The 24,885-nt window shown below is 49.5% G+C and overlaps 17 protein-coding genes across 17 annotated transcripts; 8 read left to right on the top strand and 9 right to left on the bottom strand.

Annotated features, from left to right (window-relative positions):
- Positions 1–556: 556 nt before the first annotated feature.
- J056_002285 (uncharacterized protein) lies at positions 557–1,435 on the bottom strand (the record flags this gene model as incomplete). The annotated part of the gene is made up of 1 exon (XM_009268149.1): positions 557–1,435. One exon carries the CDS (start codon positions 1,433–1,435, stop codon positions 557–559), a length of 879 nt encoding a protein of 292 aa, XP_009266424.1.
- A 1,058-nt stretch (positions 1,436–2,493) lies between these two features.
- J056_002284 (uncharacterized protein) lies at positions 2,494–3,646 on the top strand (the record flags this gene model as incomplete). Its single annotated transcript, XM_009268148.1, has 2 exons — positions 2,494–2,560; positions 2,610–3,646. The coding sequence occupies 2 exons, from the start codon at positions 2,494–2,496 to the stop codon at positions 3,644–3,646; spliced, it is 1,104 nt and encodes a 367-aa protein (XP_009266423.1).
- A 165-nt stretch (positions 3,647–3,811) lies between these two features.
- Positions 3,812–4,167, top strand: J056_002283 (uncharacterized protein; the record flags this gene model as incomplete). The annotated part of the gene is made up of 2 exons (XM_009268147.1): positions 3,812–3,839; positions 3,884–4,167. 2 exons carry the CDS (start codon positions 3,812–3,814, stop codon positions 4,165–4,167), a joined length of 312 nt encoding a protein of 103 aa, XP_009266422.1.
- Positions 4,168–4,218: 51 nt separating this feature from the next.
- On the top strand, positions 4,219–4,608 carry J056_002282 (uncharacterized protein; the record flags this gene model as incomplete). Its single annotated transcript, XM_009268146.1, has 3 exons — positions 4,219–4,452; positions 4,502–4,531; positions 4,576–4,608. The coding sequence occupies 3 exons, from the start codon at positions 4,219–4,221 to the stop codon at positions 4,606–4,608; spliced, it is 297 nt and encodes a 98-aa protein (XP_009266421.1).
- Positions 4,609–4,668: 60 nt separating this feature from the next.
- On the top strand, positions 4,669–5,819 carry J056_002281 (uncharacterized protein; the record flags this gene model as incomplete). The annotated part of the gene is made up of 5 exons (XM_009268145.1): positions 4,669–4,752; positions 4,798–4,876; positions 4,925–5,070; positions 5,114–5,177; positions 5,227–5,819. The coding sequence occupies 5 exons, from the start codon at positions 4,669–4,671 to the stop codon at positions 5,817–5,819; spliced, it is 966 nt and encodes a 321-aa protein (XP_009266420.1).
- Positions 5,820–5,958: 139 nt separating this feature from the next.
- J056_002280 (uncharacterized protein) lies at positions 5,959–6,368 on the bottom strand (the record flags this gene model as incomplete). Its single annotated transcript, XM_009268144.1, has 3 exons — positions 5,959–6,096; positions 6,146–6,222; positions 6,269–6,368. 3 exons carry the CDS (start codon positions 6,366–6,368, stop codon positions 5,959–5,961), a joined length of 315 nt encoding a protein of 104 aa, XP_009266419.1.
- A 769-nt stretch (positions 6,369–7,137) lies between these two features.
- Positions 7,138–9,206, bottom strand: J056_002279 (uncharacterized protein; the record flags this gene model as incomplete). The annotated part of the gene is made up of 2 exons (XM_009268143.1): positions 7,138–9,144; positions 9,192–9,206. 2 exons carry the CDS (start codon positions 9,204–9,206, stop codon positions 7,138–7,140), a joined length of 2,022 nt encoding a protein of 673 aa, XP_009266418.1.
- Positions 9,207–9,304: 98 nt separating this feature from the next.
- On the bottom strand, positions 9,305–12,535 carry J056_002278 (Ankyrin repeat protein nuc-2; the record flags this gene model as incomplete). The annotated part of the gene is made up of 5 exons (XM_009268142.1): positions 9,305–9,754; positions 9,820–12,117; positions 12,173–12,358; positions 12,403–12,465; positions 12,518–12,535. 5 exons carry the CDS (start codon positions 12,533–12,535, stop codon positions 9,305–9,307), a joined length of 3,015 nt encoding a protein of 1,004 aa, XP_009266417.1.
- A 260-nt stretch (positions 12,536–12,795) lies between these two features.
- Positions 12,796–14,056, bottom strand: J056_002277 (Putative G3BP-like protein; the record flags this gene model as incomplete). The annotated part of the gene is made up of 2 exons (XM_009268141.1): positions 12,796–13,924; positions 13,974–14,056. The coding sequence occupies 2 exons, from the start codon at positions 14,054–14,056 to the stop codon at positions 12,796–12,798; spliced, it is 1,212 nt and encodes a 403-aa protein (XP_009266416.1).
- Positions 14,057–14,290: 234 nt separating this feature from the next.
- Positions 14,291–15,692, bottom strand: J056_002276 (DNA primase small subunit; the record flags this gene model as incomplete). The annotated part of the gene is made up of 4 exons (XM_009268140.1): positions 14,291–15,277; positions 15,321–15,478; positions 15,525–15,631; positions 15,682–15,692. 4 exons carry the CDS (start codon positions 15,690–15,692, stop codon positions 14,291–14,293), a joined length of 1,263 nt encoding a protein of 420 aa, XP_009266415.1.
- A 26-nt stretch (positions 15,693–15,718) lies between these two features.
- On the top strand, positions 15,719–16,293 carry J056_002275 (RNA-binding protein with serine-rich domain 1-like protein; the record flags this gene model as incomplete). The annotated part of the gene is made up of 2 exons (XM_009268139.1): positions 15,719–15,770; positions 15,815–16,293. 2 exons carry the CDS (start codon positions 15,719–15,721, stop codon positions 16,291–16,293), a joined length of 531 nt encoding a protein of 176 aa, XP_009266414.1.
- Positions 16,294–16,784: 491 nt separating this feature from the next.
- On the top strand, positions 16,785–17,265 carry J056_002274 (40S ribosomal protein S16; the record flags this gene model as incomplete). The annotated part of the gene is made up of 2 exons (XM_009268138.1): positions 16,785–17,174; positions 17,227–17,265. The coding sequence occupies 2 exons, from the start codon at positions 16,785–16,787 to the stop codon at positions 17,263–17,265; spliced, it is 429 nt and encodes a 142-aa protein (XP_009266413.1).
- A 165-nt stretch (positions 17,266–17,430) lies between these two features.
- Positions 17,431–18,483, bottom strand: J056_002273 (uncharacterized protein; the record flags this gene model as incomplete). The annotated part of the gene is made up of 1 exon (XM_009268137.1): positions 17,431–18,483. One exon carries the CDS (start codon positions 18,481–18,483, stop codon positions 17,431–17,433), a length of 1,053 nt encoding a protein of 350 aa, XP_009266412.1.
- A 50-nt stretch (positions 18,484–18,533) lies between these two features.
- Positions 18,534–19,925, bottom strand: J056_002272 (Protein mlo2; the record flags this gene model as incomplete). Its single annotated transcript, XM_009268136.1, has 2 exons — positions 18,534–19,633; positions 19,697–19,925. 2 exons carry the CDS (start codon positions 19,923–19,925, stop codon positions 18,534–18,536), a joined length of 1,329 nt encoding a protein of 442 aa, XP_009266411.1.
- A 347-nt stretch (positions 19,926–20,272) lies between these two features.
- Positions 20,273–21,717, top strand: J056_002271 (uncharacterized protein; the record flags this gene model as incomplete). The annotated part of the gene is made up of 2 exons (XM_009268135.1): positions 20,273–21,200; positions 21,263–21,717. The coding sequence occupies 2 exons, from the start codon at positions 20,273–20,275 to the stop codon at positions 21,715–21,717; spliced, it is 1,383 nt and encodes a 460-aa protein (XP_009266410.1).
- A 79-nt stretch (positions 21,718–21,796) lies between these two features.
- On the top strand, positions 21,797–23,445 carry J056_002270 (Glucosidase 2 subunit beta; the record flags this gene model as incomplete). Its single annotated transcript, XM_009268134.1, has 2 exons — positions 21,797–22,346; positions 22,412–23,445. 2 exons carry the CDS (start codon positions 21,797–21,799, stop codon positions 23,443–23,445), a joined length of 1,584 nt encoding a protein of 527 aa, XP_009266409.1.
- Positions 23,446–23,511: 66 nt separating this feature from the next.
- Positions 23,512–24,882, bottom strand: J056_002269 (Asparagine--tRNA ligase; the record flags this gene model as incomplete). Its single annotated transcript, XM_009268133.1, has 1 exon — positions 23,512–24,882. The coding sequence occupies one exon, from the start codon at positions 24,880–24,882 to the stop codon at positions 23,512–23,514; it is 1,371 nt and encodes a 456-aa protein (XP_009266408.1).
- Positions 24,883–24,885: the final 3 nt, after the last annotated feature.

The following is a 24,885-nucleotide window of genomic DNA, read 5'->3' as shown; positions in this document are numbered from 1 at the left end:
TGGTATTGAATTCGTATGTGTTTTTGTCATCTTGTTTAGCTTTTAATTTCGGTGCTCGTGCAATCTGTCTTGCATGCATGCTCGGGCGCCAGTTCGCGTTCGATGCAACCGCCCATACCACGCAGAGAACTAATGTAGCGAATAGGTAGTTAAAGCGGCTCTTAGCAGGGTATAGCAAATTGAATTGCCTGAGAAGGGAGATCTGCGATTACGTAACTCAAGGAGGATAATGAGGGCGATGCTAATATATGCATCAAACAGTGGTGAATTTCGACCGAGGCAATATCATGCAAATTCTATTAAATATCAGCCGCTGATTTGATTTATTATGGTTACTGTGCACATGACACGAAAGAGGGCAGATGGCATCTGATGGAGTGAAAAATTAGAGGTGACTAAATTGTAGATACTATACCTACTCTAAGGATTAATGATTTTATTGTAGCACCCTGAAAGCTAACGGGGTACAACGGACAGATCGAATGCCTTGCAATCGGATTGGGAATAGCACCAGCAGCTGTTGCATTAACGAAAAATAAGATTAACATCTAAAGACTTAATTACAATTCGTATTACATCCATCCATCGCAGAGTCTGCCTCAGCGGCAAATGACCTCCAAGACTCATAAGCTTCCGCCTGACTCTTGAACTTATCCAGGGGAATGTCGACACCATCTGATCCAATCGGCACGCGCAGAGGTATCTCTTTACCCTCTGCAGAACCCTCCTGCAGCATTGCATCTATCATCAGCTTGGCTCCGATCTTAGGAATACCTCCGGTAGCATGCATATTCTTAAGTAGACTATCCATGTAAACTCTCGCTGGGCTGTAAACATCAAGGATATTTTGTGGCTTTTTGGTGTTATCGATCAATTCAGTCTTGAACCCGCCCGGAGCGATACACAGGACTCTGACGGGTGCCTGTACCATCTTCATTTCGCTACTCAGTCCCTCAAAGTAGCCCTCGAGAGCGAATTTCGTACTTGCGTACGCACCAGCCATGGGGAATGAGACTATACCGCACATCGAGGTGACAGTGCAGATCAGGCTCTCCGTCTCGGTGGATCTGAAGTGTGGGAGTATGGCCTTGGTTAAGTTGACAGGGCCGAAGAAATTGGTGTCGAACGACTTTCTCAGCTCGCCATCGCTGAGTTCTTCAAGGCAGCCAGTTTGAGAGAATCCAGCGTTGTTCACGAGGACGTCTATTTTGCCGAAGAATGTAATGGCTTCCTCTACCTTCTGCTGGAGAATTGTGGGCGAATCTGTCACATCAACTTTCTGGGTCTTAACGTTGTCGAGTTTGGCGAAATCCTCAATCCAGTCGGTGGACAATGCAGTAGCGATCACTTTGTGACCGCGACTGGCAAGATCCAAAACTAGTTCTCTGCCGAATCCAGAAGAAGTGCCTGTAATGTAGAAAACTTTGGTGATCATTGTCATAGAGATGGACAGGGATTACTCCACGTGGAATAGGGGAGTGTTACGTGGTGTACCTCCACCTGTCAACAGAGTAAGATTGTTTCACAATTTGTTTGAAAAGATAAGGTGTAGAAGAACTTTTCATTTTATGCTGCTTATCTTGCTTATGCTGTTTGCAATTGCTGCCGCACAGAAAAGCTCCGAGTGCATCACGTGCATCCTTAGCTCACTGAGTAATAACTGTGCACTCTACCGCCTGAATTTAAGTATAGCTGCATCGATAAAACGCACTCATTCCAATTAAATCAGGAAAGTAAAATCTGATCATCAAGAGCTGGCACCGAAGCGATATGAAGCGAACCGAACCGTTCGTTCGCTCTTGATCACTCGTCAAGCGATACGATGGAGGACGAATAAGCTACAAATAGCCACATTTGTCATTTAAATTGAAAAATGGATTGATCATGGTGAAACGAATCTAGAATTAGCATTTATACACTGCTCAGACGGTGAGACCGCCAGCCAACGCCACCGTCGATTTCAAAACTCTCAGGAGAAGCATTGATTGGCACGAACAATCTCAATTTACCGCTTCGCTTTTCACCAATTTCATGTCAATTGGTGAGTTTCCTAATTCGGAAGGTGACGGGAAGTTGGGAAAAGATCGTCAATGGTGTCTTCGATAACACCACACATATTTGAAAATTAAATTCTAGTGAAATACCAAACAGTGTTACAATCCAATCAAGGTCTGTCGGCGCTGTCTGTTAGCTCCTCAAATGCAAACTTTCACCTTCGAGCGTAGTAGGTGTCATTGGGAGCAAATGGGTAAATTGAGCAAAGTAAAAATGCGTGCACACTCACGCGCATAAAAGTGCTGAAATTAAACCACATATTCCAGTGTTGAATGCCGTCCAAGCCCGATTTTTAGATCCTTTGACATCATTGGCATCGAATTTTGTGCCTGAGCCTTCACGCCTGTTGAGCTGCGCTTTGGAGGGTATAACTTGGCTGGTCACTTCTGTCTGCTACCAGCAACCACTGTCTTACATTGCCAATCTCGCCCATAACAAATGCCATCATTTTTTTCACAAGGACAAGATTACGCAAAGAAATTCACGAAGTCATTTAGGAAACACGGTAAGCTTGGAAATTTGATAGATGTTTGCATTTACTTACCACACTACAGCCACAGACATACTCAGACCCCCACCAACGGAAGACACTTGGCCATTAAGAGTGTCCTACGAGCCAGTAAGAAACTACGTTACTGAAGAAAGATACGAGGAAGAGTTATACACCCCAAAATACATACCGACACCTGAATGGCTTACACAGGACCACGTTATCCAGCACCCCCGTTTCAGGGTCCCACAAGAAGAATTGCCAACAACACACGCGAGTATGATAGCGTTAGAGGCAGAATGGTGGCGCCAGGTGGGTGAGAACATGAAAGATGAAAGAAAACAGGAATATAAACGCGCCAAGCGGGAAAGACTAAAAGAGGAGAAACGCAACAAACGTGAAAGGGAAGAAGAGTATAAGCGCGCCAAAAGTGCTAGAGACGTTGCTGTATGCTCTGAAGCTATCCAAATTTGCAATAAATTGCTTGAACAGAAGCGTAAATGCAAGAACAACAATTTATCTCTCGCCTCACTTGACCCAAGTGACGCTACTATATGTGCTGAAGCTGCTCGACTTTGCGATGAAATGCTTGAAGAGAAGGGTTTACGCAAGAATAAGAAATCATCTCACGCCTTACCTGTGAAAGGTGGTTTTTCCATGGCAGGATACAGTTCTGCGGAGTCTAGAGCAACAGGTAATAGTATGGATTCTAGAGAGCGTGTCTCAGCGCCTGTCCCATTCGGTATCCCACTGGTGGAGAAGGTATTAGCCAAAAAGGCACACAAGGTACCAGTCAATAATGCACAGAGGGCACCACTCAAGGATGCAAAGAGGACACCATCTCAGTGTGGACGCGGGGATCATAGAACACTCAGCGTATACCTCGGGATTAAAGTTGAGGGCGACGGCGATGAGCTTTGCACTAGGCACGAATTGTGGCTTAGATCGGAGAAAGAGGACGAGAAAGAGGCTCGTTACAGGGCCAAACATGGTATTCCAGATGAAGAACCTAAGCCGGTATATGCGCGTTTCCTTGAAAAACCAACTCTATACAGGCCTGGGTACTATGACAAGAGCAAGCGCGAGTTTCGCGTATTCTAAGCTATATTATATGTAACTGAATCATTCATTAATTTTGTTATATCATCTAATCTTCATATTATGTCTGGCTTGTGTTGTGATTTCATGTTGCTGGCCAGGGCAATCGCGACGAGTGCGAGAGCAGCGATTGGACAAAGCAGATGCATTCACGTAAAACTAAATGAAATGGATCTTATTGAGAAGTTCGTGAAAGGTGGGCGTAGAGATGGTGATTTGTACACGACTTACACCACGCAGGACAAGGGAAAGGGGGACAGGCGGTGAATAAAACGTCGAATAAAGTATTCCTACAACATGCGCCTTCTGGGCTGTCTGTGGAGTGCCACGCCACGCGCAGCCTTACCTCCAATCGAAGCCAGGCCAGGAAGCTTCTACAGGACAAGTACAACAGTATCTACAACCCAAGCGAGTCGAAAACTATAAAGAAAATAGAGAAGCTGCAAAAGACAAAGAAAAACGCTGCAAAAAAGACCAAGAGAAAGTACGCATCCATCTCTCACAACGACATCGAGGAGGTGTAACGGGGGCAGAACGCAGACAACGCATTAATAAACAAATACATAACACACACAATGGAAGCAATAGGATTATGCGCATTAGGATTGACGGGCGGGATGTTCATCGCGAGCAGATTGAGGGGTAAAGCAGCCTCATCGAAATGGGCAGTGGGTGGATTCCAGAACAAGATGGACAAGAAGGAGGCGTTACAAGTACTAGGCTTGAGAGAGCAGTTGGCAAACACGCAGAGAATCAAGCACGCTCACAGATCAATTATGCTTGCCAACCATCCTGATAGAGGTGGATCAGTGGGTGTATATAGCTTACGTGGGAGACCAACTCTAATCAATCTCACAGCCGTTCCTCGCCAGTAAAATCAACGAAGCTGTGAGTGGGTAGTGCGATAACCATCACCGCTGACATACGAGCAGAAGGACTTATTAGAAAAACAAGCCAGCAAATAGACGACGATATAATTTATATTACAGCTTTTGTATCTCATATCACCTCTCTTATTTACATCCATGCAACAGCAGCATCCGAAAGACAGGCGGAGTTTTGATTATGTGTGGCGCTCAATGGTGGCTGGCGGTACAGCTGGCTGCGTCGTGCGTTGGGCTCATCATACACTTTAAACAGTCTAACCATCACAGGCCAAAACATCGATTGCACCATTCGATAGGGTAAAGATTCTGTTCCAGGCGAGTAACCCGGAGTTCAAGAAGTATGCAGGTGTGTGCGTTGAATTGGGCCTGTTGAACACATCTAAATCCTTTCCAGGCTCGTGGACCGGTGTATTCAAGGCCCTGCGACCGATTTACAACGAGAATGGCGTACGAGGGTTGCTTCAAGGCCACAGTGCGACGCTAGCGAGGATATTTCCATATGCCGCTATCAAATGGGCTGCATACGAGCAAGTTAGACATGTAAGTTGTACGTCATTAGCTATACTCGAGCTTAATGTCCTAGTTCTACGCTCCATCTGAAAGCCAAGTAACACCTCTCTCTGGCTTTTTATCAGGATCAACTGCAGGTGCGTAATGATGGTTTCTTTTCCTTCCATTCTACAACTCCCCAGACAGGCCTTATTTCAGTTCTTTGCACTTACCCACTCGAGCTTATCCGTGTACGCACCGCTTTTAAAACTCGTCACAAGGGTCGCGTGCGATTAGGTGACGTGATGCGCGATATCTACCACGAAGGTCAACCACCGCCGCCGAAATCGGCAACTACTGCAAAGTATAGCAGGAAGTTGCTCAATAAAGTATCTGTTCTCAAGTTTTATCGCGGATTTAGCATGACGATGGTCGGGATTATACCTTACGCTGGAACATCCTTCTTGATTTTCGAGCAGGCATCTAAATCGCAGCATATACGCACCCTCTTTACTAGCAAAGGTGCTAGCGATCTCTTCTGCGGTGGTATGGCAGGTGCTATTGGACAGACGGCTGCTTATCCATTCGAAGTTATCAGACGTAGGATGCAGGTTGGTGGATTGCTCCATCCAGACCGATTCGTAAACTTTAACGAAACCTGCTCACTTATTTACAAGCAATCGGGATACAGAGGATTCTTTGTTGGGTTGACGATCGGCTATCTCAAAGTAATACCGATGAACGCCATCTCATTCGCGACATACAATTTCACAAAGAGACTTTTGTTGAAAGATAATTAATTGTAATCATTATAGACTTGTTGGTATACTTTTCGTGTGTATTGCGTGTGTATATCGATGGAATAGAGACGTGAAAGTAATTAACGCCAATTAAGTGCTATCTATTGTGAAGTTGTACAAGAAAAAGTAGAATAGCCTTTTAAACGAGGGAGATTGGAGTGCAGTTGACACCGACGAGACCATCCTCCTTAACGTCCTCACAACAGGTTGGGGTGTTCTTGCACTCATCTGTGGAATTGTTAGTTTCGAGAACGCGTTTAAGACGTTTACTCGCCCTCTATAGCAACGCCAATGAGGAGGGGGACTTGAGTACATTGGACACCAACTTGGTCGAGAACATCGCCGGTGTGGAGGAGGCCTGATTCTTCACCAGTTGACTTTTGGACCTTCTTGTTCAAGTCGCCTTAGCAGTGTGAGATGATTCTAAGCTACTAATGATTCATTCTTACAGCATGAGAGTTTTCCAGTGTTACATGAGCCGGTCTTGGATTCCCAGCCAGCTGAAACAGAGGCGACGAGAGCAGCAGCGAAGACAGTTTGAGCGATCATTGTGAGATTGGAGAAGTAGTTGATTGTAGTAATATCTCAAGACCGTCTTTGCCTTTTATATCTTGCCACTTTTTAGTTCAAGTTTAGTCTTGCTTTTAGTTCCATATTTAGTTTGCCAATCGCGAATTCATACCGGGTAAATTATTCAGTGGCCATCAAGAATGTAAGCGGAATAAAATTACAACATACAGAAATAATTTCTTAAAATTAATGGTGATATGCACGATATGCTGTGACAAGTCAGTCGTGACGCTGCATGCAAGGTACAATCTCACTTTGCAGCTTCTCACTTCTTTTGACCTCCAAATTAAGTGGCACCACAGTTAGGTGTTGAAATGGTTTTTGTGTGGGCTTAGTTGGGTTCATTGGTGCTTGTAACGTTGTGCGACTGACTATATTTTTGTGCGATTGCCCTTGTGGGCCTGAGGAGGTTGTCCTCGATGTTTCAGTGTGATGTGGTCCACTGGAAGATAATCTGGTGTTTGTAATCTTGATTGTGGCTGCTTTGGATAAGGGATAAGTGCTTAGGAGTGGCGTGCGGCCTGGGATGCATTCAATGATAGTGAATGAAGATTTGACCAAATATTCAATGTCGATGGGAGATTAGTGAACTCCCACTATATACTTAAACAGACTCATCAAAAGCAATTTTGGCCCCTAAAAAATCATTATTCACTGCACGTCGAAGAAATGAAAAATTGAATAAGAAAACACGATATTCGCGAAACATGATTAAAATTTTGTTTACATGCTTTATCTATTCACTGTTTTAGTTGTTCAATCTGCTAGATGATCTTGTTTGGCGTTTGGAAGGTGCAGCTGTGGCATTGGCATTGGAATTGGCAGTAGAGTTTCCACTTGCACCAGCACTGTCGCCTCCCAAATTACTTGTACGTCTAGTTGTGCGTTTAGGTGCACCGGTACTAGTCCTACCGCGACCACGTGCCGGTTGAGGCGTAGGCACATAACTACCAGGCAAAGCGATATCATCGTCATCACTCTCGTCCATCTGCACATCATCCGAGTTGCGCTTCAGGCTGCTGCGGCGATTAGACGATCTGAGAGTCGTTGAACGGAGATTGCGACGAGGCTGTTGTTTGACAGGCTGGGGGGTGTACGGATATGACCCCGGCACATCTACATCGTCGTCGTCCTGCTCCATGTCCATCTCCCTCTCCTTCTTCGGAGTCGGCATCACACTGCGCGTCTTGCGTACACTCTGCAGTGCATTCACATCCGGTAAATCTGTAATCTTGTCTTTGCTCTCGTTGCCAATTTCGGGTGTACGAATGCGCTGTGCACTCCTGCTAGCACCCTTGCTAGCGCTCGTGGTCAGCGGGGAGTGTTTAGCGGGCGTCGAAAGACTCCTCTCAGCGATCTCGGTAACGCTAGGTATTTCGAATGCACTCCTGTTAAGAACCTCACCTCGCTCACCAATATCCTTCTCCTTTCTCTCCTTCTCCTTGGCTATGGACTTGCCAAGGAGCTGTGCGAATGGCGACTCAGCGACCTTGTGCTTAGACTGAACATTTCGCAGCGGTGTTGATGCTGGTGCTGTTGGCGTGGAGAATTTGGGTGGTCCCGACAGCGGGCTCTGTGGGAGTGGGAGGGGCGCAGGAGCCGCAGCCTTTCTCTGTAGCGGTGCAAATGGGGTGCCTGGTGCTTTGTTCTCCTGCTCCAATCTGAGGTCGATCCAGGAGCCGATTTGTTTAGTGTCACTTTTTTCGACAGCTTCCTGCTCTACCATGATATCTTCGTCATCATGCCCATTCTCATGATCGCGAACCCGCTCATCTTCTGTCTTCTTTTCCTCACTCGCCCCTTCCACCTCGTCAACACCTCCTATCTCCCTCTCTACCAAATCCTTCTGCACGCGCGGGAGGACGCTCCACGCTTCGGCTATCAGCTGGCCACGCTTTACGCTACCTATGCCATGCGAGAGCACCACACTGAGCGCGCCCTTATTGAGTTTGATAGCGTCGGGTATCTGGCCGGCCTGTATGTATCTGACGAGGAGGAGATCGTGGGCGGCTGCGATACTGGATGGGGAGACGTTGGGTGAGGTAAGGAGAGAAGTTCCAGCAGCAAATGAGCGTATAACGTCCACATCACTATCGCTGAGGCTGAGCTTTGAAAGCTGATCGACCAATCTAGCGACTGGGTGAGGGAGTAGTGAGACAGAAAGCACCTCCTCGAGCAGCGTCCTTCTACTGAGAGAGTTGACACTACTGGTGTCAGAAGACAGGACATTTATGTAATTGATAGCCGCAGATACGCTTTTTGTAGCTAGAGCATTTACGTATGTTCTTTGGGAAGCAGCATTTGACAGAATGGATTGCGCGTCTTTGCTAGTTCTAACAAAGGCAATTACGCGTGATGAGCGTGTAAGCTGAGTGTCTGTCGCTGGCTGTGTATGCAGAACAGACATGAGCTTATCCGAGTGCTTTGTGAGTGATATCTGCGTGTGCAAGAATCCAGGCGAGTTGACAAGACCAATAGCGGTAGTGTAATTGCCCCCATCCAGCGCTCTCAATGCATCTGCTGTTGTTTTCACGTTGTTCGACACTTGTGAATAGAGTGATGGTATCGCATAGGCCAGAATCACATCGCGCACGCTCCTGGACACGCGCTTCTGCTCAGTTTCCCTGTTGAATGAGTGGAGATCAACGTGGTTGCTGAATGGGAGCTCGTGCTTGCTTAGTCCGCAATCCATCATCACAGCGTAGATGAATCCATCCGCAGGGACATGGAGCGAGTCATTTGGCTTGAATTGCGACTGTTTTCTATTAGCTGTGGGATTTTCGCTTTATTTCACAGACTAACGATAACCTTCTCCATCATCGTGCAATCTCAACAAGGGATGTTTATTTACGTGGGTTATTTTACAATACATTCTTATATAAGGTTGCTGGGTACTGGCTAAAGTCTACAATCCACTACCCACCAACGCCAAACGTCGTCATGCAGTTGAACGTCTTCCTCCGAGCAACTCCATCCACCCCATCCACAGCAACACTCTCACCAGCTCCATCAGCCTCATCAGCCACCACCATCGATCCCGTCTCCCTCACTGCATCCACCAGCTTCGGCACCTTGGACAACAACCTGCCATCCACAAACATCCCCAGCAAGTTGTTAGCCCGTATCAGCTTCACTGCTTCTTTTACCGATCCGTTGCAACCCAAACCCAAGAAAACGGGGAAATGCGGCTGTTTCCACTGCAGACACACTGCTATTTCCGTGTCAGCGGTGACGAAAGCGATGTGACGGGTGGATGATGATGCCGTGCGATACGAATGATTGAGTATATCATCGACGAGTTTGTTCGTGTTCCCTGCCGTTTCATTACGTATATCGAGCAAGATGTGCGTTTTAGTGTCGAGTATCTGGCGTGAATAAATGCGCGTTAGCTCAGTCCAACAGCAACAACCCAAACGCATTTGCGACTCACCCTCAGCAACTCCTCTAAAGCTGTAAGTTTCGCCTCGCTCCCCATTCCCTCCGCATCTACTTGGTACTCTCTGGCGAGAGTGCACAGATCGTTGAGTGAGAAATCCTTCACTTGCGCACCGGGCAGTGCTAGGGGCAGCAAGAGAGACAAATTGTCCGCCTGTGCAACTACAGCCCTGCCATCTTTACTCGAACACACCCGCACACGCGCGAACGTATCTGGAAGTGACGACGAAGTAATTACAGTGGCGCCCCCATCCCCCTGTCCGTCGCCATCATTATCGTTATCGTTATCACCGCTTTGGTAGTTGGGCGAAAGCATCGGCGAGTCTCTCTTCCCAGTGCCCGCTTTATCCGCCTTCTCCTTCTCCTTCTCGTGCGTATGCGCATGTGCTCCGCTCACATTCGTCGTTGACTTCCAGTAAGCGTTCACATTCGCACTCTCCGCTTCCAGCCCAGCGTAGGGCGTGACGAGGAAGGTTGAGAAGGCGATACGACCGACCGTGTGTAACCGGCTATCGAGCATCGCGAGCGTGTGGCGTTGCACGCACGGCCGCATCAGCACCTCCGGCAGCGCGACCGCCCTTCCCATCACGACGCTCCCGAAGCCTGGATAAATGGCGAAGTCGAGGCTGTGTTCGCGACCGTCTTCCATCTGGAATGTGAACTCAGTGTGCGAGTGCGTGTGAGTGTGAGTGTGAGTGTGAGTGTGAGTATGCGACTCCCCGCTTTGTTTCTGCAACGGGAGGATGAGGTGGTGGGGTGCATTAAGTGTGTCTGGTTTCTGCATCACGATTAGCTTGAGTGACGACCAGCGCAACTCGTCGCCACTGCCGTTTTCGCTCAGCCTGATCGGCAGAGGGGGGAGAACCACCTTGAGGAGGCTGCGCTTGAGGAGGTAATTGTGGCCGTAGATCCGCAAAGGCATCATAGGTGGTGGGAGTGCAAGTGTGGGTATCTCATCCATATCTCCTCCTTGTCGTTGTTGTTCGATGTCGCTGACCTCCGTCTTCGCCGTCGATCCCGCCACCACCCGCGCATCTTCCCCGCTGGCTACCTTGGCGCGCATCAGCGCATCCACACACTCCATGTGTCCGTTCCATGCGGCGTAGAAGACGGCTGTATTGTCATTCTCGTCTACCACCCATTCATCGCAGCCGAAACTGAGGAGAACGTTAACGCACTCTAAATGCCCCCCGTCGGCAGCATGCATCAACGGCGTCCACGCTGAATACTTGTCTTGGATATGCAGCCCTCCCTGCTTCTCGCCGCCCTCTTTCGCTAGCAGGCGACATATATCTGCATGTCCGCCTCTCGCTGCCAAGTGGTGAGCGAATAGACCCTCGGCGTTCGGTCCAATGTCGTCTTTGGACAGCTGGAGCAGCGTCCGAACGATGGACTGGTGTCCGTACTGCGCAGCCAGACATAGTGGATGGAGGCTGGACGGGGCAGGTGAAGAAAGCTGGCTGACTAGCAGCCTCAAACACTCATCATGTCCATTGACAATTGTGTACAGCGATGGCGTGTAGCCGTCGTAATCCGCCCTCCTCGAATCGATAGAGTTCAGGTGGAGAAGATGGTCGAGTACTACGTCGTGTCCATTAAGTGCGGCGTAGTGGATGCTGTTCCGTCCGAATATGTCTAAGCTGCTTGGATCCACCGCATGCTGTAAAGCGAGGCGAACAAGCGCAAGATTGCCAACTATAGCAGCTTTGTGGAGACAGGTGCGGTTATTGATATCATCGACATAGCTCCATTCAATCTGCGCTAGCTGTGTCAACGCGTCCATCTCGTCCTCTCGAGCGGCATAGACGAGACACTCCCACGTCAATCTCAGTCCCTTGTGATTCTGCAGCAAGCTCATTAAACCGGCTGTGTTTCCCTTTTTAAGTAGCTTTATAACCATATTCTCGACATCGCTGTAGCTGTCGATAGACATATTCTCAGTGTGCTGATCGGGGTCTTGTGCATTCTCAAGATCAATGAGGTTCGTTGCAACTACGTTGGATAGCTCTGCGAGTACTTCCCTGTTGAACACAGGCTGTACGTCCACCTGCCTGGCCAGATAGAGCTCCTTGGTATTAGATTTAGACCGCTTATCCCATTTCTTGAGTATCTTTCTAAATCCAGTGGCGTTGATGTCGACATAAGCCTGCAAAGCGACAAGTTGACGTTCGAGGTGCTGGAAACCTTCATCGAGAGCGACGTGGCTCGATCGTTTGCTGTGCCGCTTTTTATCGATGAGTATCTGTATGCGTATCTTGAGCTCAGATTCCTTTGCAAGGTAGAATCCGTTAATCTGTGTGATGTGACGTTAGATTGTGTAATCTGGATGGGCGAGTCGGCGGACTAACTTTCTCGAGCTCTCTCTCCAGCTTGAAGAAGAAAGATGATCGGTAATCTTCCATCGATATGCTGGTGTTGGAGCTGATGCTGTTGCTAATGTTGTTACTGGTGCTTCCGCTCGATGCACCCGGCCTGATCCCAATCGACAGACTACCAGCGTCTCTTGGCCTGCCTTTTATGAGGGAATTTATGATCTGGGTGTGTTACTGGCGTTCCTTGCGCTCATCTCCAGTCTCACCTTCTTCAACGCCTTGTAATCGAGATATTGATGAGACCATCCCGGAATCTGATTAGATTGTATCTGAGAGGTGGGCCGTGTTTGCATATGACGACATGAGTATTGTCAGACACACCTCCTTTCCAAACTTCATTTAAATCGCCGTGGACGTTCTTGTTCAAGGGGATTTAAGGGAGCGAGGAGATGGTGCAAATGTGTGTACATATTATCATATCTTATGTTTAAATATCATTTAAACATTTTCAATATCACTCCCCCTTCACTTGACACAAACTGCTCAAAATTTTCACCCACGTTGGTCAAGTGCATTTGCCTCACTCAAGTATAAACCGCGTAATGTATAATAAAGATGCGTAAATAAGTGGATTATAGGAATGTACGAATGTACTCATGCTACTTTTTGTTTCTAGATTGATTTTGTTGATTGTTTTGATTAGAACGAGCGTTGCCGTTGTTATTACCAGTATTCTTTCTCTGCTGTTGCTTGTTCTTTGTTTTTTCTTTTCTCGACTCGAGTTGTACAGTCTGGGCAGCAATCTTAACACCGCCTTCACCACCCTGCTCCTTACTGTGGGATGCGATAATGGCTTTCTTAGCGCTCTCGATCTTGTCGAACTGGACAAAGGCACATGCTTTATTTCTGACGACGTCAACATCCCTAATCAAACCAAATTTAGCCTGCAGGATTGATCTTAATTCTGGTTCTTGTACTTGATCAGTGACGTTCTTGACGAAACAGAGCGCATGAGATACTGATTGCACGTTTTGCTGGGCTGGAGTTGGTGGTTTCGCGGGGTCTGCGCGTGTAGTGCGTGGAGAGGTAACAGTTGAGCTAGCAGTAGCTGGCTGAAGTGAGGGTGATGGCGATGTCTTGTCTTGCGAGAGTTGACCCCACTTCTTTGAGTTAGCTGCAGCTAAATTTGCCCAAGTCTTAGGAGCGTTGGCAGCTCTCTCAGGAGATTGTACAGCAGAGTGCACTGAGGAGGTAGCAGCAGTGGCAGCCACATCCTTCCTATCATCCAGCTTGTCATCCACCTTCTCGCTCCTGTCATCGACAGGCTCAGCAGGCGGAGTTGGAGAAGCAATGGCCGCTGGAGCAGGAGAAGCAGCCTTTGGAGATTGAATTGGGTAGCTGCCAACATCATTGCTCTCCTCAACCTGCTTATCCTCATCCACCTCATCATCGTCGCGAAGATATCTGAAAATATCGTTGAGTACGAAATATCCAGATTGCTGTTTTGCGAGGAAAAACGTCTGAGCAAATTTCCTCCAAGGACCATTCCTGTTTGACATTTCGCCGACGACTTGAACGAGAATACCGCCATTGGCAGAAGACTGTGAGTCGAGCGAGTGTACGAAGACCTTGCAGTTCTCAAAGCCAATTTCAGCGACGCGTGCGTTTATATCCTTCTGGCCAAAGCACGTACGCTCATCGCCATCCTCGTAGCCGTGGATCAGCGTGGAGTCCTGGTTGTAGAAGTAGTGCAGGCTGTCTGGCTTTGAGTTTACAAAATTGTAGTATCTAGTCGTGTACTGTGTTAGCTGGGAGTGTACTACGCTGTACAACTCACTGGGTAACGAATTGCCAGCCAACTTCAGCGGTCTGCTCTGCGTGGGTGCTTTGAGTGCCCTGATTGCCCTGTGTGTTACTCATTTTGTTCATCTTGTGATGCTGTGAGCTATTTCAACGCGTAGAACTCAGCGACGCACTCTTAGGTATAACGATATACAGCCAGCCTATATCCATTTAGTCTACGTGCACATCCCTACTCCCGCACTCACCTATAATCGATCTCGTTTATGTCTGAATCCAATGTGGAATATCCCATCGCAGCCAATCCAATTCAAATAAAATTTTTGTATAAAGTGCACACAACAACTTTAGGATTTAAAAATCTAGACTACGGCTATTAGCCTCCCTCTTCACTCGCCTCGTTTCCGCCATTATTTGTTCAGATTCCTTTTCGAGCATGGTGATGTATGGCGCGAGCGACGTTTTCGACCAGTCGAGTGCAGTATCTGCACCAGCAACAGCCGGTAACGACTCTAGCTCACGCAGCAGCTGTCCAATCGTCGGTACGCGACTTGGATCAAAATCCTCCGCATGGCTGACATCTACCGGCACACACACCTTGCCAGTACCAGGGTGTATACAGAACGGTGCCTTCAGGAGGTGGTTCTGATGTTTGCTGACCTCCGTGTCGATGCGCGGATATACGTATTGTAAGACGACCTCTCTCAGTGCGCTGTTCCAGATATGTTCGGCGACGGTTGATTTTTTAATAGACGCGCGCACCATGTCGAATTTCCTATGTGAGTTAAGACCGGGCTGTGCAGTCCACCTGTCAGTGAGCTCCTTCGCGATGACTGGGTCGGGGAGGAGAGTGAGGAGAGTGCGCCAGCCGGCATCATCACGGAAGGCGTCCTGCTGCTCAAGTACCGTGTCCTTGAAGCACGCCTGCAGGTCCTCATAGCTGCGCGTAAGGGCGGGGTGCCATGGTGCGCCTTTGGGTAGATTCTGCGATATGTGCACTTTTTTCGCCTGGTGCGCACCCCCACGGACCACCTCTATGTACCCCACGAGTGCCTTTCGCTGCTCATCCGTCAGTGCTCGCGCGGCTGGGTCAGACACCCAGCAGTGGATACCTCTGCGCCCTGAGAACACCCATAGCAGGTGCTTGTAACCGAAGTCCTGTCGCAGGACAGTGTCGAGAACGCGCATGGCTGCCACTACAAACCCCCAGCACTGCTGACATATATCTTTGCCAGCTGCGCATGTGCGTATGTCGTCGTAGTCTGTCATATCAATATCGAATACCAACTCGCGCTCTTTTGTCTTGAAGGCGGACGGAGCGAGAGATTTCTTATCGCGTGGCTTGTGTGTGTGAGTTTGATTTAGGAACACCATCACAACCCACTCTAGCCGTGTATACGGCACCTATTTCGAATCTACTCGGATTGAGTCGGAGTGTCTCCTTCTTCCAGTCATCCCAGGTAGAGAATGAAAGATAGCGGAGATATATGTCGTCTTTGACGGTGAAGGCGAATTCGCGGTTTGTGAATTGGCGGGTGGGGACTGAGAACAGTGAGAAGGAAGAGCAGAGTAATAGGAATCCGCTCACCTATGTCGCCATTGTAGAATTGGTACATCTGCTTGAATGGATATAGGCGCTCGTAGTATGCACGCGTAACATGAGGATTAGACGCGTCGTCGAGGTGGCTGAGGTCACTGCAGCGTGTAAGAAATGATGACAGGTTATAGATATTATAAATTTGTACCTTGAATTCATTTAATCAACGTTGATTTATACCAGTGATGATGGCAGAGAGAGGAAGATCGACAGCGCGGAAAACATCGAGTGGATATGGTAGGTGTGTGGGTGTGTTTGGAGCCAACTAACGCGTTCTGCAGGTGAAGGAGAAGCACACGCACGCTCTACAAGTCACTCAGCCTCACGCTCACGATCACCATCACTGAGTAGAAGCAGGGACAGCAGAAGCATGAGTAGATCACCAGCCGCCACCCCTCGTGGTCTGAAATGCGTCTGCGTGCGTAACCTCACTAAAAACGTAGCCGTAGAGCACCTAGAGGAGATATTCGATGCTTATGGGAAGATAATCCACGTAGAGCTGGCTAGAGCGAGGAAGATAAACACTCATATGGGTTATGCGTTTATTTTCTACGAGCACGTCGAAGATGCAGAAGACGCTTGTGATTTCATGGATAATGGCATCATCGACGAGGTTAGAGTGAATGTCGATATGTCCAAGATGTCCATCCAGACGCTGAGAGATAGACACAGAGATAACGATAGATACGCTCACCGCGACCGAGAAAGCTCACCACGTAGAAGAGCTACAGATCCCAGAAGAGATTATTCTCGCAGTTAGATTGGAATATATTTGTTATTTATCCATATTTGTACATATACATTCATTCATTTTATCGTTTAAAATTATTTTTAAAATCTGAACTGGGCGATGATTTTTGGCGCTCGGCGGCTTCTTCTCCTTGAGCAGCGTTAAAGTGGGTGAATTTACTCGGGCGTATATGGCAGTAGAATGGGTGTATGATGCGTGGATTGCTTGGATGGTTTACTGCTGCTGCTCCTCTGGCTCTGGATTCGTTGGTGCTGCCCTTATAGCACAAGAGAAGGCAGCGACTTGAACGAGGCGTGGATGCTGTGTGCAAGCGACACATTTACTTCGTTTGAATCCACAGGCAAGTCATTTAAAGCTCAAACCACTCGCTTGTTTTTTCGAAAAGTTTTTCATGGCAGTGTGCACGAGGCAAAACGCACGCAGATAGCACCCACGCAGCACACCCTTCTATTCCCATATACGTCACCACACTCTCGCCGCCCCCGCTAACAAGCCTCAGAATGTCAAACGGCCAAGTTCAAACCTTCGGTAAGAAGAAGACAGCCACCGCTGTCGCAACTTGCGTCTCTGGAAAGGGTTTGATCAGAGTGAATGGCTCTCCAATCCAACTCGTTCAACCTGAAATCTTAAGATACAAGGTTTACGAGCCAGTTCTCGTCGTTGGTGAATCCAAGTTCTCTCCAGTCGACATCAGAGTCAGAGTCAACGGTGGTGGTGTTACCTCTCAAATCTACGCCATCCGTCAAGCCATCTCTAAGGCCCTCGTCGCTTTCTACGCAAAGAACTTCGATGCTGCCTCAGCCCTCGACTTGAAGAAGACTCTTGTCTCATACGACAGAACTCTCCTCGTTGCTGACCCACGTCGCTGCGAGCCAAAGAAGTTCGGTGGTGTGAGTGGTATTATTTTCTATTGTGGTGGTACTCTAACTCTGCTCCACACAGCCAGGTGCTCGTGCTCGTACCCAAAAATCTTACCGTTAAAGTCCTTTTTTCGGTGGCTCTATCTGCTCACGAAGCTTGTTCTATTGGGTACTTTCTTATTTGTACGTTCAAATTCACAACCAATGACATTAAAAGGGGTGTGCCGGGTGTATCGTTCTTAGTGCAAAATAAGTTGTATGTATTGTGAGTAGTTATAGCGTTTTATCACGCCGCATTCGCTCCAGTGGCTGCAGCAGCTCCAACAGCTCCAACCCTGCTAACTCCTAATGTGTCTCCTCTACCTGTGCCTCTACCCTCCACTCTCTTCCTATCCTTCGCCTTAGCCTTCTCCTCCGCCACAGTTGCCCTATGTGCCAAACGCTCCGCTTCCTCCTTTCGTTTGTACTCAGCCCCCGCTGTGATGCCCCTGCTATCTCCGCGCACATACTTCCTCTGGCAGCCCGCTGGTCTGTTAAACGGCCGTGAAGATGGTTTGCCGTAGAAGTAAGCCGCCGACGCTGCATACTTGCACTGGTCGGGTGTAGCAGCGAAGAAGGCAGGCGGGGAGCGCATTCTTCTGACTTTATCTATCCCACCCCTTTTCTGATACTGTTTTCTGCGAGTTGAGTTGAGCTGAGCGGTAGCGGGCGAGGGTGCAAGAGCAATCTGCTCAACACTTGGAGTGTGCACGCGACCCTGCTTATCAGTGAGCTTCTCTTCGTCGTCTATGTCCGTCTTGGCTAGTGCTAGCGAAGGAGCGGGGTTGGTGAGTGACTGCGTACTCCTCCTACTCCTATTTATCGCTCTACGCAGCGGCTGCCAATACACACTGCGCTGCTGCTCGACCCACTCACCATCCACGGCTATGCTCGACAGCTGCGCTAACCGGCCGCGCACATCCTCTGCGGGCGGTGACGACTGACGCTGGCGGCGCATGCGCTCGTTGTGCTCCCGCACTGCTACATCATACTCCCCACTCCCGTCGCCTTCACTCCCTTCGTTGACGTTTATCTGCGTGACGGGCGCATTCGAAAGCAGCTTAAATGTGTGTACTTTCTCGTCCATGTTTGTGAGCGTGTCTGTATCGGTGTTCATACCCTCATCCACCTTGTTCGTAGGTGCAGTCGCACTCGCATTCGACCAGCCCGCAGACATGATCCGGTCGAGCATAGCCTGTGCCTCGTTGTTGACGCTGTTAGCGCCTTCCACGCCGTCCGCACCATGCGCCTCTCCTTCCCGCCTCTCCTCTGCGTACAAATCGCGTCGAGACGTGTTCATGTTGTTGATAGTGCTTAACAAGAATATTTCGTAGTACAATTTTCACTAGTTCACTGCTCATCCTCCTTCCCATTCCCATTCATATTCTGCTGCTGCTGCTGCTGCTGCTGTTGAAAAAAGCCATTCACATCCTCCGCCTCAACGGTTCTACCCGACTGAGCGAAAGGTTTGAGAAAGTCTTTGACAGAGGAAGACATTTTCTCATAAGCCTTCACCCCATCAAGCGCTTTCTCGCGTGGGAGTGAGTTGAGCGCTTCCGTGCCTAGCTCCAGTAGTGTTTTCTCAGGCTGCTCCTCTTCCGCGGGCTCATACGTCGCTTCTTCACTTATCATCCACGGATGCTGCGATAGCTCTTTCAAGCAGCTCGCACACTTGCACCACTTCTCCCGCCACCCGTGCAGCAGAAACATGTCGGCGCGCGCTGCTTTTGATGGTGGTCGTGGCGGTGGATTTGCGCGTAGTTTTTCTATTAATTGTTGAGACGCGTGCTGTGGTTTGGGTGCGTGGCATTGTTGTGTTGCAAGTGTTGGAATTGCTGCTTGTTTTTCTTGCTCTCCCTGCTCATCCATCTTGACGCGCTTAGCCTCGCTTTCTTCTTGCGTAGCTTCCTGTGAATGCTCCCTTTTGTTTGAAAATTTAAGCGGGATTGCGCTGTCGCCTGTGTCGCGCTCATCACTCGTCTTGCTCTCATCCACCTGTGATCCACCCCCTTCCATAGTCTCGAGCAGAACGAATCCCGGTGTGCCAGCATATCTCCTCAACAGATCCAAATCGCGTGTCAGCACACACTCCGAACACACAAAAGTATCGAATTGAGACCGAGGGAGGCGCAGAGCCGGACCAGCGTCCTCGTTATCGTCGTTATCGTCGTTATGAGTCTTGTGTTCGGAGTGTGTATCTCTGAGATTGAGGCATATCTCATGAAACCAGTCCTCGCAGCTAGCGCACTGGTACATATCCTGCTCGCATTCCTCGGGCTCGTAAATCTCATCACATGCGCAGAATCGCCGCTGGAAGTTGTGATTGTACACATTAGGCGCGGCGTCATATGTCGTCTTGAGTTTCTTGAGATTGCACTCCTGCGCGAATCGCGGGGTAGGGCAGTCACACACGAAGGAACGCTTGGGGAAGAGCTCTAGCATGTCATGGTCTGGCGTATGTGAGTATGACAAGGACGCGTGAAGGCGAGCTGACGCGTAGAAGAGTCACGCACCTGAATGGCAGATTATTGAACAGCCCACGCAGATCCCCTTATCGAATCCACACGTCTTGCAAAGGTATACGGCCTGGCGGAGAGGCTTGCCAGTCTCGTTCTTGTCGTAGTCTTGCGTGCAGAGATCAGCTTTGAATGGTAGAAGCTCCCTCGCTTCGGCTTCTAGCTGCTCCTGCTGTTTGATATACTCCTGCGCGGTTGTAACCGATGGTGTTATCTCGGAGGACATGGTGGTTGAGACGCAGAGAAACACGCTGATGACGAGAATTGGAGATGGGGAGAGATTTATTACATATTCAAGTACAGAATCTAACGAGGAGTACAGAAATGAGAATATCGGATGGATTGGTGGGGTTCTCATAAGGGGTGCTAAATTTCACAGGAATGGATTTGTAGAGCAGTGGGAGTGGGAGAGATGTGTTTTTGTAGAGCGCAGATACATTACCACCGACAACACCCACCCACCTCTACAACGGAAAGCAAAATTTAAAATGCTCCTTCGACACTAACCATACGTGTGATCCAGCCGTGGAAGCAGGATATCTGATTTTTAATTAGAATAAAAATAAAAATAAAATGAACAATCACGATAACAGCAACAGCTTCCTTAATTACGACGCTAATAGCCTTGACAACCAAATCAACACTGAGGAGGCAAATGCAAATCTCGAGCTCGCATTGAAGTTTGTCCAATCACAGTCACAGCATGTGGATGGCGTCAATGGAACACACGACAGCACTCACGACAGCTCCCACAACTCCACTGATACCACTGATTTTAACCACGATCATGTCACCAGCCTTCTCAATCAAGCCCAGCAGCACCAGAACAACAACCCGCCTTCTCTCTCCAACGACGACGATCACTCTGATTACTACCAGGAGGACGATGATCTCCCGCGTAAGAGAGGCCCCGGAAGGCCTAGAAAGAGCAGGGGCATCGACGACGACGGCAGAGCCCCCCGTAAAGCCCGCGCTCCTCGGATGCGTGACGAAATCAGCAAATCCACTAAGGGCAAGTATGCCTTGTTGCGCGATAAGTCTGAGGTCGACGAAGATAAGAGGTATCTCGATGAATTCCATGGTATCGTAATGACCACCGGCCAAGCCGTGTTGCAGTCGCATATCTCTAGAATCCTCTTGCAAAAGATATCTGAAGCTGGGATTGGTCAGGCGTCTGGAGAAGCCTATGGAAGACTTCCCAATGGTTTTACCGCCAGCCCTTCAATCTGGCTTGAGCCGCATGGCTGCGATATATCCGGCTGGCCTGATGGTTTGCCACCTACTGCCATTGGTGGCTGGACAAATCACCAATTATACGCCGTTCTAAGGCTTTTACTCGAGGACCCACACAACATCACCATCTATAGAACTGATGGAAAGCCCGCGATACCACCACGACCTTTCCAGGGCAAACGCAGGAGCACTACTGTTGCGGCTAACAGTCCAGCTAAGAAGCGCTCCAAGAAGAAGGCGACGAGTAGCAAGAATGATGATTACAATTGTGAGTTTCACTGGCTGTGTCTGGCTTTTTTGGAGATTTTCACATCAACTCACATCTCATAGCCCTCGGCGTTGGCACGTCCTCTTCAGAAGCAGACGCTCAGGCTGCCGCCGCTGCCGCCGCTGCACTGCAACAGCAACACTTCCAAGCCACCGAACCCTCTTCGATAGACCTAGACATCAAACCCAGTCTGTTTGATCTGCAATTTGCTAGTAACGAAACCAACAGTCATGACGACTCATCTTCCCAACATTTAGCCAGTCTGGTTGACTTTGCGACATCCCAAGCAGCCAACAATGACAACGGCCAGGGACTTCAGTTCATCAACAAGAGACAAAATGACAGGATTGTTGGTGATTCCTATCATCACGATTCCAACCATCCAGATCCAGAAGCCATGGCAGAGATTTCGAGGGCTTTCTCAATCCACGGCAATGACTCGCACACCCATGACTCGCGATCTCCCTCGCAGTCCTCGTTCCAAGTGTCGCACATGTCGACGCCAGACATGAGCTGAAGAAGAAATTTATTTTATTTACCAAAAAAAGCGTGTTTAGTGTAAAAAGTCTGTTATGTAATCTTGTTGACTGTAGACGATGAGGTTGAGCTGGATAGTGGGGTTGACGCTCGCAGCCAGCGTAACCTGCAGTGATAGAATACGCGGAGTAGATCCATCTCTAGCGCATCTCTACCAGCCAACGAACGGAAGATTCCAGTGTCTGAATGACGCGACGACGATAGCGTATACGTCACTGAACGACGACTACTGCGACTGTCCCGATGGCACCGACGAGCCCTCAACGAGTGCGTGTTCTGGACGCCACCACACGCCCCAGTTCTACTGCCACAACGAGCACTATACGCCATCGCGCATCCACTTATCGCGTGTAGGCGATGGGTTGTGCGAGGAGGAGTGCTGCGATGGTTCCGACGAAGCAGAGGGTGTGTGTGCGAACACATGCACGCAGCGCGCACACCGCCGCGCTGTCCACCACGCCCATTCGCAGCGTGTGCGCGAAAGGGCGCTGGTTACTAAACGCGCCTACGTCGAGAGGGGGCTAGAGGTGCTGGGCGAGTTGCGCAGTAGTGTGCAGGCGAAGCAGGCCAATCTGTTGAAAACGGAGCGCGCGGAAAAGGCCGGCAAGGGTGGGTGGTGCTTGCTTTGGTGTTGTATTTAGATATAGCCCCGCCTTAGCTCACACGCAACGCAGACGAAGTCGACCGTTTGGAGACACTCGCAAAAGACGCTTTAGATGCCAGACTCGCCTCCCCTCTCTACAAACATCTCCTCGATAGCAGAAACGCACTGGAGACACTGGCGTTAGAGAAGCGGGCGGTGGAGGATGATTTACAACTCCTCCTTGATATTCTCCTCTCGCTGAAAAACAGTTACAATCCTAATTACCAGGATATGGGCGTGTTGGCTGCTGTGAGGGAGTATGACGCCTATGTCGATACCCACAGCAAGAGTAGTGACACATGGTCATCTGAGCTGCTCAGTAAAGTGCAAAAGGAGGATCCGGTGGCATTGATGGTGTCACTAGATGAGCCCGAGAAGCAAGATGTTGATTCAGCCTTGTTTAACATCGAGGCGTACCTCCCACCTCCTCTCTCAGCTCACTACCGTTCCTTCAAGAAGACGCTGGTTGGATGGCTGGTAAAACTTAGCATTATACCCTCGCATTCGCTGCAGGAAGAGGGCGTCTACTTGCAGAAAGCTAAGAAGGAGCACAAGAAACAATTTGACGCACTTAACAGAGCAAGCAAAAGTCTGGCAAAAACGCAGGCGGAGTATGTCGAGCTTGAGGGTGGATTGAGGTGGGGTCGGCAAGGAGAATGGATTGCACTGAAGCATGAATGCGTCTCGCAAGACATAGCTGAATACACGTACGAGCTATGTTTCTTCGATAGAGCCACACAAAGACAGCAGGATCGCAAGTCGGGTGGTACAAACCTAGGTAAGTTCCACAGCTGGAACGAGGATCAAGAAGTGGAGGCGGGCAGTGAGGCTTTCTACTCCACTCAGCTTTACAACAAAGGACAGCGGTGCTGGAATGGTCCAGAGCGCAGCACAGTTGTAGAGATGGTGTGTGGAGAGCGTAATGCGCTCATCGAAGTAGAGGAGCTGGAGAAATGTGCGTACAAGTTTCTAGTGAGTAGTCCAGCAGCATGTCACGAGAGTATGGGGAGTGTGCACCTCGACAAGCATACACATGTACACACACACGCACACGACGAGTTGTAACCAGAATGGTGGTTCAATAATGTAATACAATGCAAATTAGTCTATACGAGTGAAAAAAAGAGAATACTAAAAGTTACAGCGACCAGCCCATCTCGGAAACAAGACGACATCTCTCAGATTGCTAACACCGCTAATAACGCTGAGTAGACGTTCGAAGCCGACACCAAAGCCACCGTGGGGGACTGAGCCATAACGTCTGAGATCGAGATACCAGTTGTAAGTACCTCTATCTAAACCAGCGTGGTCAATATTGCGCTCCAACACGTCCAATCTCTCCTCGCGCAAACTGCCGCCAGCCAACTCGCCAATACCAGGGACGAGCAAGTCAAAGCAAGCTACAGTGAGACCATCATCGTTAGCGCGCATGTAAAATGGTTTTATAGACGCGGGATAGTGTGTAATGAAGACAGGGGATTCGCAAACCTCCTCTGCGAGATAGCGTTCGTGTTCGCTTTGGAGGGAAGCACCCCACGTCGGAGGGTGGTGGAAGGGAGATACGCTGTGGCGCTCACGCAGCAGCTGCACAGCCTCGGTGTAAGTGATTTGTCCCCATTCCTTTTCCAAATACAGAGAATCGCTCTTAACAAGCGACGGGTCCAGCCCACCGACCGCACTCTTGATGCTGTGCTCGACGACGCTCGTCAGGCTGTCGACGCTCTCCACGAAACTGATCTCGGCCTCGAGCATCCAGAACTCAGCCAAATGCCTGCTCGTCTGTGATGGCTCCGCCCTGAACGTAGGCGAGAGGGAGAAGACGCGCGCGAAGGCACCTGCGACAGCCTCGAGATGGAGCTGTGTGCTGACGGTGAGGAAAGCAGGGTGAGAGAAGAAGGGGGGTTGTTGGTGGTGGTGGTAGTCTGGCTGCTGCTGCTCTTTAGCCTCGTTACCGCGCCCCGCGCCAGCGACCACCTGAAATGCCTCGCCAGCGCCCTCGCAGTCGCTGCTGGTGATAACGGGAGGCTGTACGAGCGTGAAGCTATTATCGTGAAACCATTCAAGGAGACATCGCGTCAGATGATGACGCAGTTTGACGACATGTCCAATCTGGCTAGTGCGAGTGCGGAGGTGAGCGTTATCGCGGAGGTGTTCGCTGCCATGCTCTTTCTTCTGCATGGGGTAAGTGTCGCCTGGGGCTGTGCCGTAGATGTGTGTGTGTGTGCCGCGCACTTCGATGGTTTGTGTGCGTGGGTGGTGCGCGAGAGAGCCGTCCACACGCACACTCGTGCCCGTTGATAGCCCTCGCGCTAGCTCAGGTGAGAGCGTAACTTGGATGTCGGCCTGGCCGTCGGTGAGGTGCACGAAGGACAACTTCTTCTGGTGGCGCACACTGCGTATCCAGCCGTGCAGACTGAGTGCGTGGCCAGCGCCAGTCGTGCGGGTAGCCTCCGAGATCGTGCGCGGTAGTGGCAGACGTAGCTTTTGTAGCACCTGGCTCATCAG

The sequence above is a fragment of the Wallemia ichthyophaga genome, assembly GCF_000400465.1.
Source record: "Wallemia ichthyophaga EXF-994 unplaced genomic scaffold scaffold2, whole genome shotgun sequence".
In the NCBI taxonomy this organism is placed as follows: Eukaryota; Fungi; Basidiomycota; class Wallemiomycetes; order Wallemiales; family Wallemiaceae; genus Wallemia; species Wallemia ichthyophaga.
Note: the sequence above shows the minus strand (reverse complement) of the source record. Positions and strands in the feature narration are given on the sequence as shown.